We start from the raw sequence: 17,553 nt of genomic DNA, 5'->3' as shown, positions 1-17,553 counted from the left end.
TGGGGCAGGTTACCAGAGAGGTGGTGAACTCTCCATCCTTGGAAGTTTTGAAGACCGGGTGGACAGAGCGTGGGCTGGGATGATGTAGTAGGAGCAGAGGGTTGGGCTAGGTGCCCTCCAGAGGTCCCTTCCAGCCCGCACGGAAGATATTAGGTGCTTAGCTCTTCCCAGGGATCTGCAGGAGGCTCTTGAAAGCGCAGCCGGCTGCCGGGGGCCCGCATTTTCTATGATTTCCCAAGCGGGGCTGGAGCCTGAGGGGGCTGAGTGACTCCGCCGCGGCGGGGACACGGCGGGCTTCTGCCCCGGAGCCTTTGCGGAGGGGCAGCAGCAGTTGGCCACCCCCGCGGGCTGATCTCGTCCTGCGGGGCAGCGAGCTCGTGAGCACGGCCGGGGCCGGCGGGGCGGGACTAGCCCCCGGGGGCCGGCGGGGCGGGGCGGCCGCGGCTCGGAGCAGCATGGAGTGGGAGCTGAACTTGCTGCTCTACCTGGCGCTCTTCTTCCTGCTGCTGCTGCTCCTCGTCCTGCTGCTCTGCCTCGTCCTCAAGCAGCTGAAGAACTCGGTGGGCAGCAGCGGGGCGCTGCAGCCGGGCCGCCTGTCCCTGCGCGAGCCCTGGGGCTTGTGCCGCGAGCAGGCGCTGTGAGCGGGGCTCGGCCCGGCGCCAGGTGGGTGCGCGTCGGAGCGGGGCCCGCGGGCCCTGGGCAGGGCGCCGCCGCACGGCGCTCGCCCTCTCCAGAGCCTCCCGGCCTCGGGACCTCCCTGGGGCTTCCCGCCGCTCTTTGGCAGCGGGAGGGCACCTCTGGCATTTTTGGCGCGAGTCAAAAAACCCAGTGGGCGCTGCCCGAGGGCTGGCTCGGAGGCTAAAAAAAAGGGGTTGCGAGCCACTGGAGCGGCTTTGTCGGCCGGCTGGAGGATCCAGGGGGCTGCGGGCCTCGGCGAAGGTGGTTTGCTAAGGAGCTGGGTGGGGGGCGCACAGAAAGGGATTGGCGCAGAGGTGCAGGCAGGCCAGGTCGCGGGTTGAACACTAGTTTGGGAAAGGAATGGCACGCCTGGCTAAGCATTGCGCTCGCAGCCGCTCCATGCCCTTTTAATCCTTGAGGTCGATGAAGAGGCTAGTCCCCTGCAAGTGGAAAGAGCTGTCTGCCCATGGGCGGTGCTGGCGCGTCCTGCCTGCCTCTGGTCTTAGGGGCAGCAGTGGAGAGGAGGCTTCTGCATGGCCAGACCCCGCGGACGGTTCAGCAGGACAACTTCCGTCATAGACCCGTTCGACTCCCCCTGGAAAAGGACCGGCTGGACTGGGTGCTCCCTTGCTACCAAGGTATGAATTTTCTCACCTCATCTCATTCCGCTGCTGCCCCTTGACCTGCCTGGCTTTCCATCTAAGCTTCTTCATCATCTGTTGTTTGCAATGCTTGCTACAGGGAGAATCTGAAGGCAAACTCGACGTGAAAAAATGGGTCCGATTCATCGGGGAAGTTATTGGGATTCACATCAGTGTTACTGCATTTTCCTATGAAAGAGGGGGCATGCACATGTTCTGCCAGAATGGTATTGTACCAACCACATCTTTGACTACACTGAGTAGAGTTGTACCGTGTGTTCCTTGGGTCCAGCTGAAATATCAAGCTGCACCCCATGAAGGACCTACGGTTGGAGCAAAGATCTCTGTTCGCTCCTTACATTCCAGATTTTGGCTACAGCACAAGTCACAGCAGCTTAAGCTTATGGGATCATGGAGTGGTCCTCAAGGGCTTATTGTGCTGGCTGGAAATCACTGGAGCACAGGTGAAGAGCCTTTGTTTATCCACACTTCCAGCTCCTCTCATGGGGCTGTGTGCTTAGGGGGTATTATAGAGTGAACTACTGGTTTTATGATTTCCCTGTGAGATGGTAATATTCAGCTCCCCATTTACAGGTGCTTTCTTTATGGGTCTTTTGCAGGATTGGTATCAGGAGTGAGGATCTGACCAACCAAGTTCCACGAGAATAAGCATTCAAATGAGTTGCCTGAGAATAGGGTCCAGTGCTTTCCCTCTTGGTTTGAAAGGCTATACTGTGCTTCTGCCTGTTACCATACAAAATTTAGTGAAAACAAGGTTTGCGAAACAACTTTTGGCTTGATGAGCAGCATCTAGACCCCTACTGTGGTGTGGGAGGCAAAGAGAAATGGCTGAATAATGCAGTACATTAGGTTTGAGTTTACTGAGCCATCATCATGACAATTAGCAGAGAGATTGTACTTCAGTATTTTTCAGTACTTAGGGACAGCTGTTGGGCAAGTAGTTAAAACATTTCAGTGATTCTGTGTCTTGTCAAGTGACCATAGTTTTGTCCTTACAAAAAGGACAAGAGAAAATGAAATTATCATTGCAGATAGTAAGAACCATTTTCTAAACAAGTGTAATGAATGTGTTTTATCAAAACATTGTAAAGTCAATGTTCTTTTTTTACACGTTTTGTTCTTACAGGTTACCCTAGATTACATATACTTGCATGAGCCTTTAGGGTCATGTAATAAAGGTTAGTACAGTGCTTTGCTTTGTAGGTGTATTCATTGACTGTCACTTTGTAAGTTACCCAGGATTTTTTTTACTCCACAGTAAATTCTGCCTGTTGTGGGCACAGTTAAAGTTCTTAGCCACTATACGGCAGGGGAGCAAGTTTGTACCAAGCAAAGGGTTAAGCCTGAGGATGAAAATGAAGGCGAGTGGACACAACATGGTCTATGTGGTAACTTTCCTATGTAGTAAAATACATTTTTCACTGTCTTAACATCCCATTATACAAAGGAGAACCTTACCTGGATTCCAGTGATTTACTAAGCAGTAGGGCTGCGTGTCATTTGTCTACTCTGTTTTTACTGCATGGCTGTTAATTTATGTAGCGAATGTGCTAGACTAATGGTGGGACATGTGGGTTGCGTTCCCATGGAGTTCTTGTAGGACTTGAAAAGAGCTGACCCTCTGCAAGGTACTTTCTGCACCTGAGGAGTTTGATAATACATAAACCCTTTTTTCCATGACCCTTCCTGGGCTGCAGCTGTTCCTGCAGGCCTCAGGCGGTTCAAGTTCCAACCCCCTTTACTCTTGCCTGTGTATGGAGCCCACTGTATCTTCAATTTGCCATGCACAGTTAACTGTGAAATGAATCTTTAATGATGTGGTAGCTGGCAGTTAATTACAAGATAATGTAGTTAATGCATGCCCTGCACATTACACAGTAGCTGGGAGCAGAGTTACTACAGCACTCTCCACAGCATTGCTGTGGACCATATCATCTTGTACAGATATTATCATGTTATGGACTCTTAACTGTTTGCCCATGGAATCATGAAGTTTTCTTTAGGTTACTCCCTAGAGAGGTTTGGTTTAACAGTCCTTCATCATGTACTTCAGGTAACAGGGGATTTGCCCCCTCTCCCTTAATCAGCTCAGGAGAGATGAAGAGGTCAGGGCCCTACATTTCCACACTGCCTATTTCTTTCCAACCTGTGGCACCCAAATGATGAAGTGTTTGCACATGCTTGGGAAAGTGATGAATGAACAATATGACAGCAGTATCAGTTTTTGCTTCTATGACTGCTTAGCCACATATCTGCCAGGGTTTCTTGCTTTTTGACTGTAAAGATGGAGGGGTTGATTTTTGACTCTGTGTTACTGTACCGACTTAAAATACAGCTGATGCTTGTGTTTTCTCCCTATAAACATCAGTGCAATTAGCATTGTGTATTTTGCAGTATGTGAAAGAGATCACTTTTATGCCTTATTAATTAGGCAAGAATGATTATTGAAGTATTTAAAATAGTGGAAATGGCTGACTCTGTTATATATTTTAATAATAACTCTTTGCAGCATTACTGTGTAGATATTATTTTTTATGAATCGAGGCATGAGTATCTGATATTGTTGACTCTTCAGCAGTGCTCTTGAGACAGAACTGCATTTCATAGAAAACTGGGAATGAGGTGCTTGTTCTTTTGCTAATATAAGTCTTGCAACAGTTTAATTCTGTTGCGTTCATGTAGCTATTGCTGACATGGAGAGAAGATTCAGGCCTATATTTTGTTTTACTACTATTTTTTCATCTCAATGTCCTGATTTTGCACACCACTGCAGCATAGTGCCATGTCTCCCTAAATTTCACCTAAAGTAACCTAAACTGTATTGGACAACTATCTCTATGGCTCAGAGCAATCATTTACAATACAACTTGGAAGGACCATTAGTGAAGATGTCTGATGTCATGCAGATAAGTGACATCAGACATCTGCACAATCCAAACTAATTTCTATTTTTAGGTACAAATGTCAGGATACGGTTGTGGAGGCAGCACTGTGGCCATCTGGTGCAGTGCCACAGGACAAGAAGGCAGGCAAAGACCAAGTGTCTCTCTGTTAATGTCATGTCTGATTTCTTGGAATTAAAAATAATATCACTGGTTGTTCCTGATACATTTATGTAACGAAGAAAATGGACTGATAGCTTTGCATGGCATGTGCAGATTCTCGAGTTCGGAGTTTTTAGAGGTTTCTTAGTTCATTTAGAATGATTGATTGTTGCTTTCAAAATTAGGGTGGGTATTGTGTTTTTTTTAAATAGGTTCATAGAAAGAATAATCCCAAGACTAAGTGATTATGAACATGTGTTGAATATAGCAATGTAATTCATCTTGGAAAAAATGAAAATGAATATACTGTTGGGGAAATAATGAGAGAAGTTTACAGACGATAGTAGGTAGCAAATTAATTATATATTATGAAACAAAATATTAAGCATCCAGTATGCTGTTGGAGTACATGTGAGTATAATATCACTGGACAAGTGGGTAAAAAGTCTTTTTATATTTAGCTTTGTAATGGTTGTCCTGAGACTATGCTGTGTTCCATTTATACACCTAACTAGTAGAACAATATTGGCAACTGGAGGGTGTTAAAAAAATCAACAATAATAAAGGGACTTGCAAGGAAAGACTAAAACAGTTTATAATGTATATTTATTCCTAACTGGCAGCTAAGAGGAACTGAAAATGGACTACAAACACTTGTAGAATATAAGCACCTAGGAATGGGAGGAATTATTAAGCATGAGGAGGGACATTTGTGAATGAGAAGAGGCATAATGAGATAGGCAATATTAAGATGGATGGTAGAAAAACTTCTTGACAGTGAGATGTATTATTTGTGGAATAATCTTCAAAGGAAAATGTTGGAAGCTCAGTATTTGGTTTATTGAAAACTACACAATGTACATTACAGGAAATAATCACGTGGTGGTAGGAAGATACATTATCCAAACCAGTTTTTTTTCTTTCTCTAGGTACAGGGGCCACATTTCTTTTAAATTGATTGCATTCACTCTGATTTGTGGAGTCATGTGAGTGCGTGAGATGCTCAGCTTTCATTTAAAAAAGAGGTTTAGATTTTATTACAGAGAGGAAAAGCTTGAAAATGTGACACTGAAAGTTCCACAGCTGGACGGTGTCTTAAAACATTTAGTGTATTTGTATGTATGTATTAACTTGCATGGTTTTAACTCTGTTTTGGGTCTGACTTTTTTTTTTTAAATGCTTAAGATTTTCAGTGCCACTCGTAAGGGGATGAAGCTGAAACTAGATTTTCACATTTCCCTCCCCTGAAATGATCAGTTGTTCCAAGATTGCTGAAAGTTTCCTGAACTTGATCTGGGTTTATACAGGTCTGTCTATAACACTTGATGGTATAAACCTTCAGGTTTTTTTTTCTGTTTTAGAAGAGGGAGGGAGACAAGAATCCACTCAGCTTCGGTGTACTGTAGTTATAGTCATCAGAGGAATAGTGAGCTTCTTTAATACCTGGGGCTGGTGTGGGGGATTGGGGTATACCAACCACTGGAGAGAGAAAGAGAGTGGGGGGTAGGGGGAGAAGGGGCTAGAATGGACACAGCCCTTTTTAGATGACTGGGAATGGCTGTGAATATATGAAGCGGTCTTTGACTGGGGGCGTTAATTGACACTCGGTTGAGGGGGGGTTGAGGGAGTACCTTTTCAGATGGGCGTTCTAGGCCAGTGGAGATGAGGGCAGACTTCCCTTTCTGTCGTCACGGAGGGTTTTAGAAAATGGGTCTGTGCCATTTGGAATGATAACTCTGCTACGGGACTGGGCAAGGACCAGAGGAACTAACAAAGGCCACAAAGATCCATATGTCATTGCAACTGCCAAGTTCATTAGTGTCAGGGCTGATCAAAGCAGGAGGCAGAAAGAGGACAGAAATCTGTTGACCTGCAGAATTATTTTGGAGCCCTCAGGCTCCCACCCAATCACTACTCTCCCCATTGCTCTGGTTGCAGCTGGGGTCTCTGGGTTCCCCCTCCTTCCCCACCTTCTATTTTCTGCTTCTGCTCCAGGGGACAGCATGGCATGATGTGGTACAGTTCACAGGGCCGGTGGAGTCAGCACCCTGAGGCTCCCATGCATTGCAGTGCAGTGGGGTAACCCATAGCCAAGGAGCTACAGATGGGAGCCAGAGGGTCTGTGGCTTATGCTAACACAGCCCGTGTGGCCTGGGGCCCTGCCATCTCCTTAAAAGTTGCGCAGCATAGCCCTGATTTATATGATGAACTAAGTGAAGAAAAGTTAGCTCTTTCAGAAAAGCCATATATGTTTTCTGACTGAAAATCTAGCCCCCTAGGTGAGAAACGTATACAAAAAAGTGGTATTCAAATGGGTACATGTTCCTCTGGTTTACTGGATTGCCCCCTGCCCCCCACTCAAGAATAAAAAAAACTTCACCACCAACAATCTGCCTAATTTTTTTATGTCATCACATTTTATTAAAACAAATTCTGCACTTGGTGGCTAATAGGGACTTGTCTTATTGGAAACTGAAGCAGTTCCTGTTAGAAGGTTGTGCCACTTCACTTAAGATAATGAAAACTTTCAGTCTGCAAACAGAAGGATCCACTTAATCAGCACCTTAATAAATAGCACACCCACTCATCTGAGGTGATTCAGTATAATGTATTTCAATATCTTTAAACATGGAATTAATTGCAAGCCTTGTATGATCTCTAAGCCTATTCACAGTATTTAACAATTGTGAATTGGTGTTTGCTAGCATGAATTTCCTGCTTTTCAGCTCTTTATGATGAACACTACTGCTGTTTCCCTGCTCTGCTATTGCTGGTAAATCAGTTAATGTTATCTCGGTATATAATTCAAATGTTTGATGGCTTATCTGGTGCTTTATTTTTCTACAGCAATTCATGAAATATCTCCCAGGACAATGTTTGTCCATTAACTTCTCTAATTGGGTGATCAGTTATCTGATATGTTTCTGTTTCCATTAGGTTCTATATGCAATAAATGAATATAAAATTAAAAAGAGAAATCAGTCCCCTGCCTTTTGATTTCATTTTCAGTAGAACAGTGGGAAGATAATGACTATGGTGCTAGGGCTGTTGAATAGATCTTCAGTGGGGATGTGGACTTCTGGGTGTGTAACATATTATGCCATGCTGCTTGGATGGTGTCTTGCTCATAGAATCATAGGGGTGGAAGGGACCTGTAAGATCATCAGGTCTGGTCCCCTGCTTCCAGCTTTCTTTCTTCTGAGGGCACTGTAACTTTTGAAGGAACCTAAATAATGTCAGCTTGTCTGAAATGGTACACAACCCACAACTCTGTTCACTGCATGTAAAGAAGTGGCTGCATTTAGAGAGATGTTGCACATGAATAGGGACCTACCAAATTCACAGTGGAAGTAGAGTGTGCAGCGGCTTCTTTGATCTTGCATATTCTCCAATGCGTACCTTGCTCCTGCACCCACTCCCCTACCTGCTTGTAAATTAGTCATGATTCTCACCACTCCATCCTGATCATCAGGGAAGCTAAAACTGGAGTTTTAAACATAGCGTCATTTTTGCTTCCTTGCTAGTCAGCAGCAAACGGCAGGGCTGTCTGGGGCCCTCCTCAGGCAATCAATGGCAGGAGGCAAAAACAGTGCCATATTTACAACGGCAGTTTTTGCCTCCCTGCTGATCAGGAGTGAGCCACAAGCGGGGCCCATCAACCAATTAGTTGTGGGGGGAGGAGGCACAGGGGAACCTACAAAATGAAAGGAGCCACAGTGCACCCCACTTCCACCATGAATTCAGTAGGTCTCTACACATGAATCAAAGTAATTACTGAGGGGGCATATTTTTGGGGGGATAGTAGTGATCATAGAGAATCATAGTTTATATTTAATGATGTTCCAAAGTTGCTAACAGTACTTCAGGTTGCAGTGACTAAAATTAGTGGGCCCAGTTCTGTTGCCCTTTACACCAAGCTAAACTGGAATTGCACCGGTGTGGACAAACTAAGGATGTGAACAGTTAAATGTTTAACAATTCACATATTAATAACTGGTAATATGTTACCAGTTATTGTTTAGCACGTGGCAGGGAGCAATCCGGTGTGGAAGGGAGAAAGGGAAGTGGTGTGATGTCCCTGAAGGCAGCAGGGCAGGCAGGAGGGAGGGAGGAGCGAAGATGAAGTGGGAGAGGGGACTAGTACCTAGCAAGGCAGGGAAGCAGTGGAGGAGCCACGATGGCCCTGCTCTTTCAAGTGGCAGCGCAGCCCTGGCCCCTTACCTGCCATCCACCCGCTGCACCCGTGTGCACCCGCTGCCAGCAACAAGCTGGGCAGGGAGCTGCACACCAGTGACAGCAACAGGCAAGGGGCTTTCTCAGCTCAGTGCTGCTGACCAGAGAATGAATGAGTACAGGCAGCGAGTGGTCCCCAGTAGATGCATGTTACCAGTTAACCGTTTAACTGATAACATTGGGGCAACTTAAACAGGTACTTAATTAATTGGTATTTACATCTGTAAAACAAATGTGTTAAAATTCATTAATTCCAAGTCAGTGCCTTACTTGGCTAGGACATGCCTATAAAGCACAGAATCACTTGGGAAGGCTCCCTGCTTCTGAGCTCCTTTGGAGAAATGTACCAATCGCTCCTGGGAGCATAATATATCTTAGCGTGTGGCCTGACAAAAGCCTAGTCCTTCTTCAATAATGCTTTGGGTACACAGCCAGTTAGTAGTTCAGGGGAACAGACTGTTTCTTTAAGTGATTTATGTGGCTGATTATGAGAGAGTGCTGTTTAGGGGTGTGGTAAAAGTAGACTTAAGAAATGTACAGAGCTTTGGGACAGGTGCTAGACATGTACAGAGCACATACGATTGGCAGGAGAGATGTTTCAGACATACTGAAACTGTTTGGGAAGGTACCACAGAAACATGTTCCACTACAGTATAACAGAGCTACCTCTACCATAGCTAATTATATATGCAGGCTTTATTAAAATCAACACTAAAGAAAGATGCTAAAGGGTATCTCTATGCAGGCTCCAGTAGTGTTTTATTTGTTCTTTGTTTCAAGATCATTCCCCATTGCCAGACCAGATTGTGTTTCTTCCTTGAGTGGTTTTACTGTTTCTGGTAGCTGGAATGCATAGGTGGGATGCCTGGATTTTTTTCCCTGTTATTTTTTCTTCTCTTGGGCATTTGGACTGAACCAGCCCTGTTCACACAGGGTTAGATTGTCTTGTGATTTCATCCACGTGATGAAATCTAATTTTCCCACTTCCGGTCCTAAAAAAAATGTATCCCTCAAAGCAGAGAGAATCTCTCTGCCAAAATCATGGATGTGCCACTTTTAGGCCCATGATAGACATTACACTTTACAACCCGATAATGTGTTACAACCCTTAAAGTCCTTCTCTCTAGTAGCAAAAGAGGTGCTTCCTGACTGAACCAAATTACTGAGTATGACATATCAGTCTGCAGGAGCCCCTAGAAGGAGATATTTTGATGGTTGTCAGAGATCTTTGATTGGGGTAGTTAGCAAGAATCAGATGAGTGAGCTGTAGGTATTCCTTGGAAAAACCTGAAGCTAGAAAGAAGGGCAAAAGGTGCAGCTTGTTGACTCCCCAGGCTGGAGAAATAGGGCAGAAGAGCAGCAGAACTGTTTGTCTGCTGGCTTCTCCTGGGCTGGAGCAGGAGGGCCAAAGGCGGTTGGATGCCAAAGGATCTGTTAAAGAATATACCCGCTGGCATCTCTGAAGGTCATTCATAACAGAGGAGAGTGGTCTGGCCAGTAGGCCGTTTAAAAGGGGGTGCCCCCTCCTCAGGACCTTACTTAACAAGGAAGTGACTCATTTTGTGATGAGCCTGCCCTTGTTAGTCTATATTAAATATGCTGTGACAAAGTCTACTGGATGAAGGTATGAACTCCACATGCCCCCAGTGGCTGGGGGGGGGCATAGTGAGCTCCCGCAGGCAGCGGCAGTGCTGTCGGGGGGGGGGGGAGGGTGTTGAGGGAAGCAGTGTTGAGTGCTGACTGGTGGTTGGCGACCACCCGCAAACGCCACCGGTAGCATTGGCAGTGGCCAGCAGTGATTGCAGACCACCCGCAGATGCCACCGGTGGTGTTGACGACTGGGGTTGGTCAATGGATAAAGGCACACGAATGCCTAATATCTGAATCTTGACTGTGCTTGGCTGGAAGATGAGCCTAAAACCATCAGAACTGGAACATGTGCAGACACTCCAGTCCGTGGCTGCTGAGGGAATTTTTAAGTCTTAACAGGAGGCAAATATGGAGTTCCAGTGGCAGCCGAGTAAGGGTTTTAAGGGTTACACTTTTAGACTAAGGCAAAATTGTGGTGCCTGATCCCATGCCTCAACCACAAACTTCCTATGCTCCACAGTGGCATCCTCAACTGTGGTGCATGGCTCTGTGCAGGCTTCCTCCTGAACTGGAAGCAGTGTAGCTGCATCCCTGTGGGGCTGCAAGTGGGTTAGTCAGCTCTGTTGCATGGTGGTGCCAGTTACCCTGGTCCTACGTGAAATATAGTCCCTAGTCAGAGACAGCCACACAGCTACCAGTTCAGGAGGTACCTAGAAAGAAATGCGCGTGAGAGCACTGAAGCCTGATACAGTAAGTTTGTTGTATAGATATAGCCTACATCCCTTTTTATTGATCTGACTATGTGTTTGCCAGGCAGCTAGCATCATGCAGACCACAGCTGAGCCACCTTTGAATTTTACTGCTGTACAAATAATGAACATTTGTTCACGACATTGCTGTGTCTCTAATTGATGCTGGCCATATGTCTCCATAGTCACTACGGTGCCGGCATCTAACCCACTGTAGCAAAGTACTTACGCTGTTAGACTTTCACTGTAAAACCAAGCTCTGTTGTTAGCCCTTGCTCCAAAGAGCTCAACCAGCTAATGTGCATGTACTTAGCATGACAGGGCCCTGACCCACAGAGCTATGCTCTGGGGAAAGATGGCAATGTTTTATTTATAAGGGATACCTTATTGAAATGGACTTTTGATGCTGCTTGCCAGCTTCTTTTGAAAGTAGCATGTCATATTTTGAGACCTGTGTTATAACTTATAAGCCTGATCCAAAGCCTCCTGAAGTAAAGAAGAACTTTTCACTCACTCACGTGACCTGAAAAAAAATTTTTGGAACTGTAGAGAATCATAGAGAAGGTGGGCTATCAGGGACCTCCAAAGGTCATCTATTCCAACCTCGTCCCTGAGTAAGGGTCATCCCTATCCAAGCCATCCTATACAAATCTATTGTCTTGTGCTAACCTATTAGCAAGATTACATAGTGAAACCTGACACGGCCACAAGACCTAACACCCTAATCTGCCACAGATAAAGCAGGGGACCTTGGTGGCCAGCATTCTAATGCTGCAAAGATTGGAAGATGCAAGGAAGAAAGCTATCCCCTTTTTACAGAGGTGGAACAATTACATTGTCCAGAGAGTGTTTTTCTTACTTTACAGTAGCTTTTTTCAGTAGAACAAGCACTATGAATGGTATAAAGTGTATCTTCTAACTGGTTAAAAGAAAGATGTTTGAATTTCAGAACATGGCCTCTAAAGTTTGCTCAGCTGTTTAACTGAACTATCTGATTGATGTACATTAATTTAAATACATACAAACTTTTGGACACTGTTCAGCACAGATTGTGCATATTTTGGGGGGAATTAGAGTGCTGCAATATCACATAGTGCAAACAAAGAATATGTATGGAGAAAAGATGATAGTATTCAAGGGCTTAATTTACTATCGCTTTGCAGCAGGGAAGCTTGATTAAACTTGGGTTGAAGGCAGGGCAGAGGTGCATCCTACATTACCTGATGAAGTGAAATGTTGCTTATGAAAGCTTATGCATCTCTGATTCAGTTAAGGTGCACTTCTATCCTACCTTCTGTCTGACTTCAGACTAACTCTCTCTTTCTGATTGAATATAGTGGAGTTACACCAGGCTAAAACTGGAGTGCTGAATCAAGACCTCTTTTTCTTAGCGTTTATTCAGTGCTGCTCATCCACAGGTCTCAATCCATCACAAAAAGTGGGGTAAGCATTTTGATCCTCACTCTGTAGATGGGGAAGTAAAGGATTGGGAATCAAAGTTATGTGGAAAGCTAGCATTAGAGTAAGGAATGTAGCACAGACTTTCAGTCTGGGGCTGTATCTAGACCTCTCCGTAAGTGATGTGGAATGAAGACAAGGCTGAGCAATACATGTATATTTTTATTTCAAATGCCAAACACACGCCACACCACACCACACTATATGGGCTCTTCAGCAGCTTCTGTTTAGAGTGTCTTAACCTTATCTTTCTAAAAATATGCTCGGGTCTATGCATGCACGCACTATTCATTTTGATGCTTGGCTTGTAATTCAATGTGAGCCTGCAGGGCTGTTGAGGAAGGCACAACAATATGGAGCAAATGTATGATTGATATATATATATATATTTTTTACCAACTGACCTTCAGTCTGATATAAAGGAACACTTAGACCAACAGTTTTTTTTCCTGCTGCTGCATGAAAGACCTACACAAGCAGGTAAAACTGACTTGTTTTGGGTAAAGTCTCATATTTACCCAAATCCAAGGTGACTTTAAATTTAAGATAATTCCCACCCCCCAATTAGATTTTATACATAGAAAATTTGAAATATGTTATAATTTTCCATATATAGACTATTAGTGGAGGTTCATCTTAAATTCATATCCCCACTGCTATGGCAAGGCAGGCAGTGGTAGGGGGGCAGGCAGCCTAACCCTGGCCCCTTGTCTCTCTTCCACTTGCCCCCCGATGCCTGCCCTCGCTTTACCCCCCCAGCATGCCTTCTTCCTGGTGTCTGACCCCCAGGCCACTTGCCTCTCCTGCTGCCTGCCACCCCTGCCTCTTGCTCCTCTCCCTGGTGGTGTGTGACCTCTTTCTGCACTGCTGTATGCCTTTGTTGGGTCCCTTGCTGCTCCCTGGCTCAGCGGTGATTTCTTCACTGCTCCCTGGTTCTGTGATTCCCTCACCACTCCCTAGCCCTGTGCTGGGTCCTGCACTGCTCCCTGGCTCCACGCTGATTTCCTTGCCACTGCCTGGCTCAGTATAGAGCCAGAGAGCAGCACAGGACCCAGCAAGGAGCCTGAGAGCAGGGAGGGAATCAGTACCAAGCCAGGGATCCAGTGCTGCCTGCAGGTACTGCATTTTTACTTGATACTTGATTCTAAGATGAGATTTTGTGTTCCCCACATTGAGGCAGTGGGGGCGTGGATCTCGTCTTGGAATTAAGAAAAACATGATATGCATTTTTTGGCAAGGGATATATTTTTTGCAATGTGGACACTTATTAGGAGCTATGCTAAGCACAGCAAAGTTGTTTCTTACGGCCATATAATAGCCAGAAATGGAAAAGTCCTGATACCTCTCAAAGTTTGCCAGGTTTGAACCATTAGAGGAGACGTGGAAGTCTCTCAGCCCATTATTTATGCTCTGAACAATCTAGACCCCTAACCTTCCTTGGATTAAGATCCCAGGTTGAGGGTTCTGCAGGAACGGCCTGTACTGTGAAAAAGCCTGAGATGAACTCATCTTAGAATCTAAAAGGCCTTGAGTTCAAGATCTGAGGTGAAGAAGTATTAGATGTGATCAGCCTAATCTGCTTACTTGTCTTGGCATAAAGATTTGATTAAATATAGTATTAACTGTGTGAGAATACATACTCCAATTTTTAACTGTAAAAAATGTGTCATTGCAATTGTGCCAGGTTAATCTAAGGAAAATATTTTAATTTTGTCTGCTGTATTCAGTTTCTTGAAATTCAAGTGTAGTCTCAGTGAATAACTTATTCCATTAGCTATTTAAAACCTACCTTACTGTTAGATATGGCAAATACAAAAGGAATTATTCGAGGAGGGTTGACATGGGAAACTGGAATCTGTCACTTTGCACCCCAGAGTTGTGCCTTTTGGTAGTAGCTGGTTTGAGGCATGCTTGCCTGGGGAAGAAAGGGGAAAGAGGCAGAGCAGCTCTCCAGCCCAGCCAGCAAGTTGGCTACCTAGGACTTTGAAGAGCTGAGCAGTAGCCTCCGTGTTTCATGTGGTGGAGGAAGAGAGCCTTGGACTTGCATCATTCCTCCATCTGGGCACGTAACTTTGGCCCTGATTTAGCAAGGGCTAGCTTCTTTGATTGTGAAAGTGAGGTTCTTTATTTTCATTCTTTGAGGGAGTGGTGAAAAAATACAGAAACTACCAACCAGCATGGTGGCAGCCTCCCATGTTGGCCTTATGCTACAAGAGGGCTGAGGTCTTTGCGTCTGAAAGTGGGACTCCTCATCTTTATTCTTGGAAGGAGTGTGGCAGGGAAAAAGAAGAAAGAGGAGGCAACCACAGTGGGGTAGGAACCCAGCATTGCTTTCTCTTTGCAAAGGGTGGTTTAACCCAGAGCTTCAACCTTTAGGGTAGGGACAGACATTCAAAAAACCTGAGCCTGAATTGATTCAGTCTTTGCAAATTAGTCTAACCTGCCTAGGTTTAACTGGTTTACAGCTGTACAGACATTCCCTCTGGACGGAAGAAATACAGGCACATGCCTGCAGTGGCTCAGGTTAGAAGCCAGGGAGTGCTAGCGCAGCCCTCCCTTCCCTTCTACGATGCTGAGCTGAAGCAGGGCTTGGCTAGGCCCTGACAAGATCTCTGATTAGGGAGGGATGTAAACCCCCACCCTGCCTGTACCAGCTCACGCTTTTCCCCACTTGCTGCTCAAGGGATGGTAGTGTTGCCAGCCCCCACCTAGAACTCTGAGAAAAAGTGGGGTGATGTGCAATGCATGCATCTGTTAACGATACTGAGCTTTTCAATCTCCCTTTCCCTGATTCTTCATACTGTCTGCAGCAAACCTGGCAGGTGAGGGAGCTGATAACACAGCATTTATCAACCCAGCAACAAAACAAAAGCCTTTCTCATTAGTTCAAGCTTTTCTTAAACAGCTTTTTCCAAGGAAGGAACGGGAGGGGACATTACCAGTGAACCGGTTGATTAGCTCCATAAAGGCCTAAATGGACACTGTCCTGTCTGCCTTTGTCCTGTCCCAGTGAAATTGGACACCCCCTCACACACACACACATACCCTCTCAGCATTAGTTAGCATACCACTTGCCTAGGGTCTATGGAACTGGGGTCCATGCTGTGGGAGGTGGGAGGGAAAAATCCCTGCTTGAGCAGCAAGTGGTGAGTGGGGGCCAGGGCAGGGGGAAGCTAGGCAGACTGCAGTCTCTGTTGGAGCACCAACAGCGCAGCCCAGGGTTGCAAAGCATCTGGGATGCTGGGGAACTCTGATTTAATTTAAACCAGGAAGGGTTTGGGACAGACATTGCATAAACCAGTTTGACCCAAATCTGTTAAGTCTGTTACTATATTCAACCAGGTTTATCTTAAGCCAGTTTCAGTCATTTTGGTTTATGTGCACTGAATTTATGTTCTATTACAGGTTTAAACCAGTTTCTGATCACTTAACCGGTTTATGTGTTATGGCTGTCCCTAGCCTTATAGGCTGGCTACCTTCTACTGAACCTTCACCCAGATACCGTTCACCTGCTGCCTCCTCCTCATAGGCTAGCAAAGTTCCAGGGATGTGGGCCAAATCTGGTCAAACTCATCCAGTGCCTTAGGCTGCAGGGCATCTTGTGGGCCACAAGGAAATGATGGGAGTGGTGGCAGCAGCTTTTCTTTTACCTGCAGTCTGCCCTGATGTAACCAGACTTTTTTTGTTTTCCTTCTTTCTTTATCATCTTTTCCCTTGTTGCTGCAGGGTTTGCATACCTGATTTTTCTGACAGTAGGACTAGCTCTTCGGCCTGTCACACATAATTCAAGTTTATATGCAAAGGTCTGGATACATCCGTTTTATTAAAGACCAGAGCTCAGGAGAACTGAAATTATGGGGAGCCCTCAGTAAGCTTTGTATTAACCCTGTGCCCCACTCAAAAACTAGCTCACCTGTCATACTCATGGAGTTCTGGAACTCTTGGTAGTAATGTTCCAGAAAGAAAGAGAAAAGCACTGGCAAGATTTATTCATTTATTTATTAGTGCTGGTCCAGAAGTGCAGCTGAAGGGAAAAAGTGCTGACAATATGAAAGCTGTTGACAAGAAACTCCTACAAGACCTGCTTGACCAAGTTTCTCTGCTACTTCATGAGGGTAGCCATTGTTAGAAACAATTGTGGTCCTCAAAATTAATCTGCTGGTGGCTCTATTTTTATTTTATCTTTTATTATTTTATTTTAATATAATTATATCATATTATTTAATCTATATTATTCAAGTGTATCAGTATAAATGCCAGACAGTCTTGAGCTGTGTAATTTAAAGCTACACTTTAAAAAGATGCTATTTTATAAATGATGCTGCAGTTTTGCTACTCACTACTTGCCACTAGATGGCTCTTCTTCCATAAGGAAGCTTAAGTGTGTTACTTAGTAAAAATGCAAATATTATTTGCACTTGGACCAAACCGAGTGGTTTCAAAATGTTCCTGGTTAAATGTTACTTTTTTTCACTTCCCCTTTTCTCTCGGCGTTCTCTAAATATTTTATAAGTATAGCTAGGCTGTTTAAATTTGTCATTTAGTGGTAGTTCAACAAGTCTTCGTCACAGCAGAATTATTTGCTGTAAGTTGCACTTTTTTTTTAAATTTGCATTATGGCAAAACGCCAAACTTTGGGGCTGCAACTAATTGAATGAGGAACATGAACCCAACAATGTAACTGTGCAGTTCTTCCCAGTCATGCTGATCTCTAGGAAAGCTGTGATGCCCCCTCACAAATGACTCTTTATTACAAGCTCACAAGCCAAGAGTAGAAGCTTTACCAGTGCCAGAGAACACCTAAAAAGCTCCCAGTGCTGCAGCTACAGAGAGCAGCAACACCACTCAAACACTAGCTCTATATTTAGGTACTTTTTGAATAGATGGATACAGTAAGACAAACTTAGCTGTAGTCTATGCAGGGAGTTCTTGAGAAACTTGGACACAGATTTATCATCCCCTTGTATTAATGTATTGGAAACTGGAGCAGAAACCCCTTTATGATTCAGGGAGATTGCTGAAGACCTCTATGCAGCAGGTCAATGCACATAGAGGACTAATAGGGGCTCTACGGCTATGAACAGACGTCATTTTGTCCCAGCAGAAACCATTTTCTCCCAAGATGAAGTGCAGTTGTTC

At 44.9% G+C, this 17,553-nt stretch overlaps 2 protein-coding genes across 2 annotated transcripts in view; both read left to right on the top strand.

Annotated features, from left to right (window-relative positions):
- The first annotated feature begins 257 nt into the window (after nt 1-257).
- SMIM43 (small integral membrane protein 43) lies at nt 258-1,236 on the top strand. The gene is made up of 2 exons (XM_090036577.1): nt 258-663; nt 1,098-1,236. The coding sequence occupies exon 1, from the start codon at nt 456-458 to the stop codon at nt 639-641; it is 186 nt and encodes a 61-aa protein (XP_089892703.1). The 5' UTR covers nt 258-455; the 3' UTR covers nt 642-663; nt 1,098-1,236.
- The window catches only part of ANXA5 (annexin A5), a 79,558-nt gene continuing 62,934 nt past the window's right edge, over nt 930-17,553 (top strand). The window contains exon 1 of the mRNA XM_090036574.1: nt 930-1,316. Coding sequence (XP_089892700.1) covers nt 1,212-1,316 — 105 coding nt within the window. The 5' untranslated portion in view covers nt 930-1,211. The remainder of the gene's footprint in view (nt 1,317-17,553) is intronic.

This window comes from Crocodylus siamensis, chromosome 2 (assembly GCF_052110815.1).
Source record: "Crocodylus siamensis isolate JL-2025a chromosome 2, ASM5211081v1, whole genome shotgun sequence".
NCBI classification, from domain to species: Eukaryota; Metazoa; Chordata; order Crocodylia; family Crocodylidae; genus Crocodylus; species Crocodylus siamensis.
The sequence above is the reverse complement of the archived record's forward strand: the minus strand, read 5'-3'. Positions and strand labels throughout refer to the sequence as shown.

Excerpts from the sequence above, each read along its gene's own strand:
- SMIM43 (XM_090036577.1), top strand. The coding sequence starts at position 456 with ATGGAGTGGGAGCTGAACTTGCTGCTCTACCTGGCGCTCTTCTTCCTG.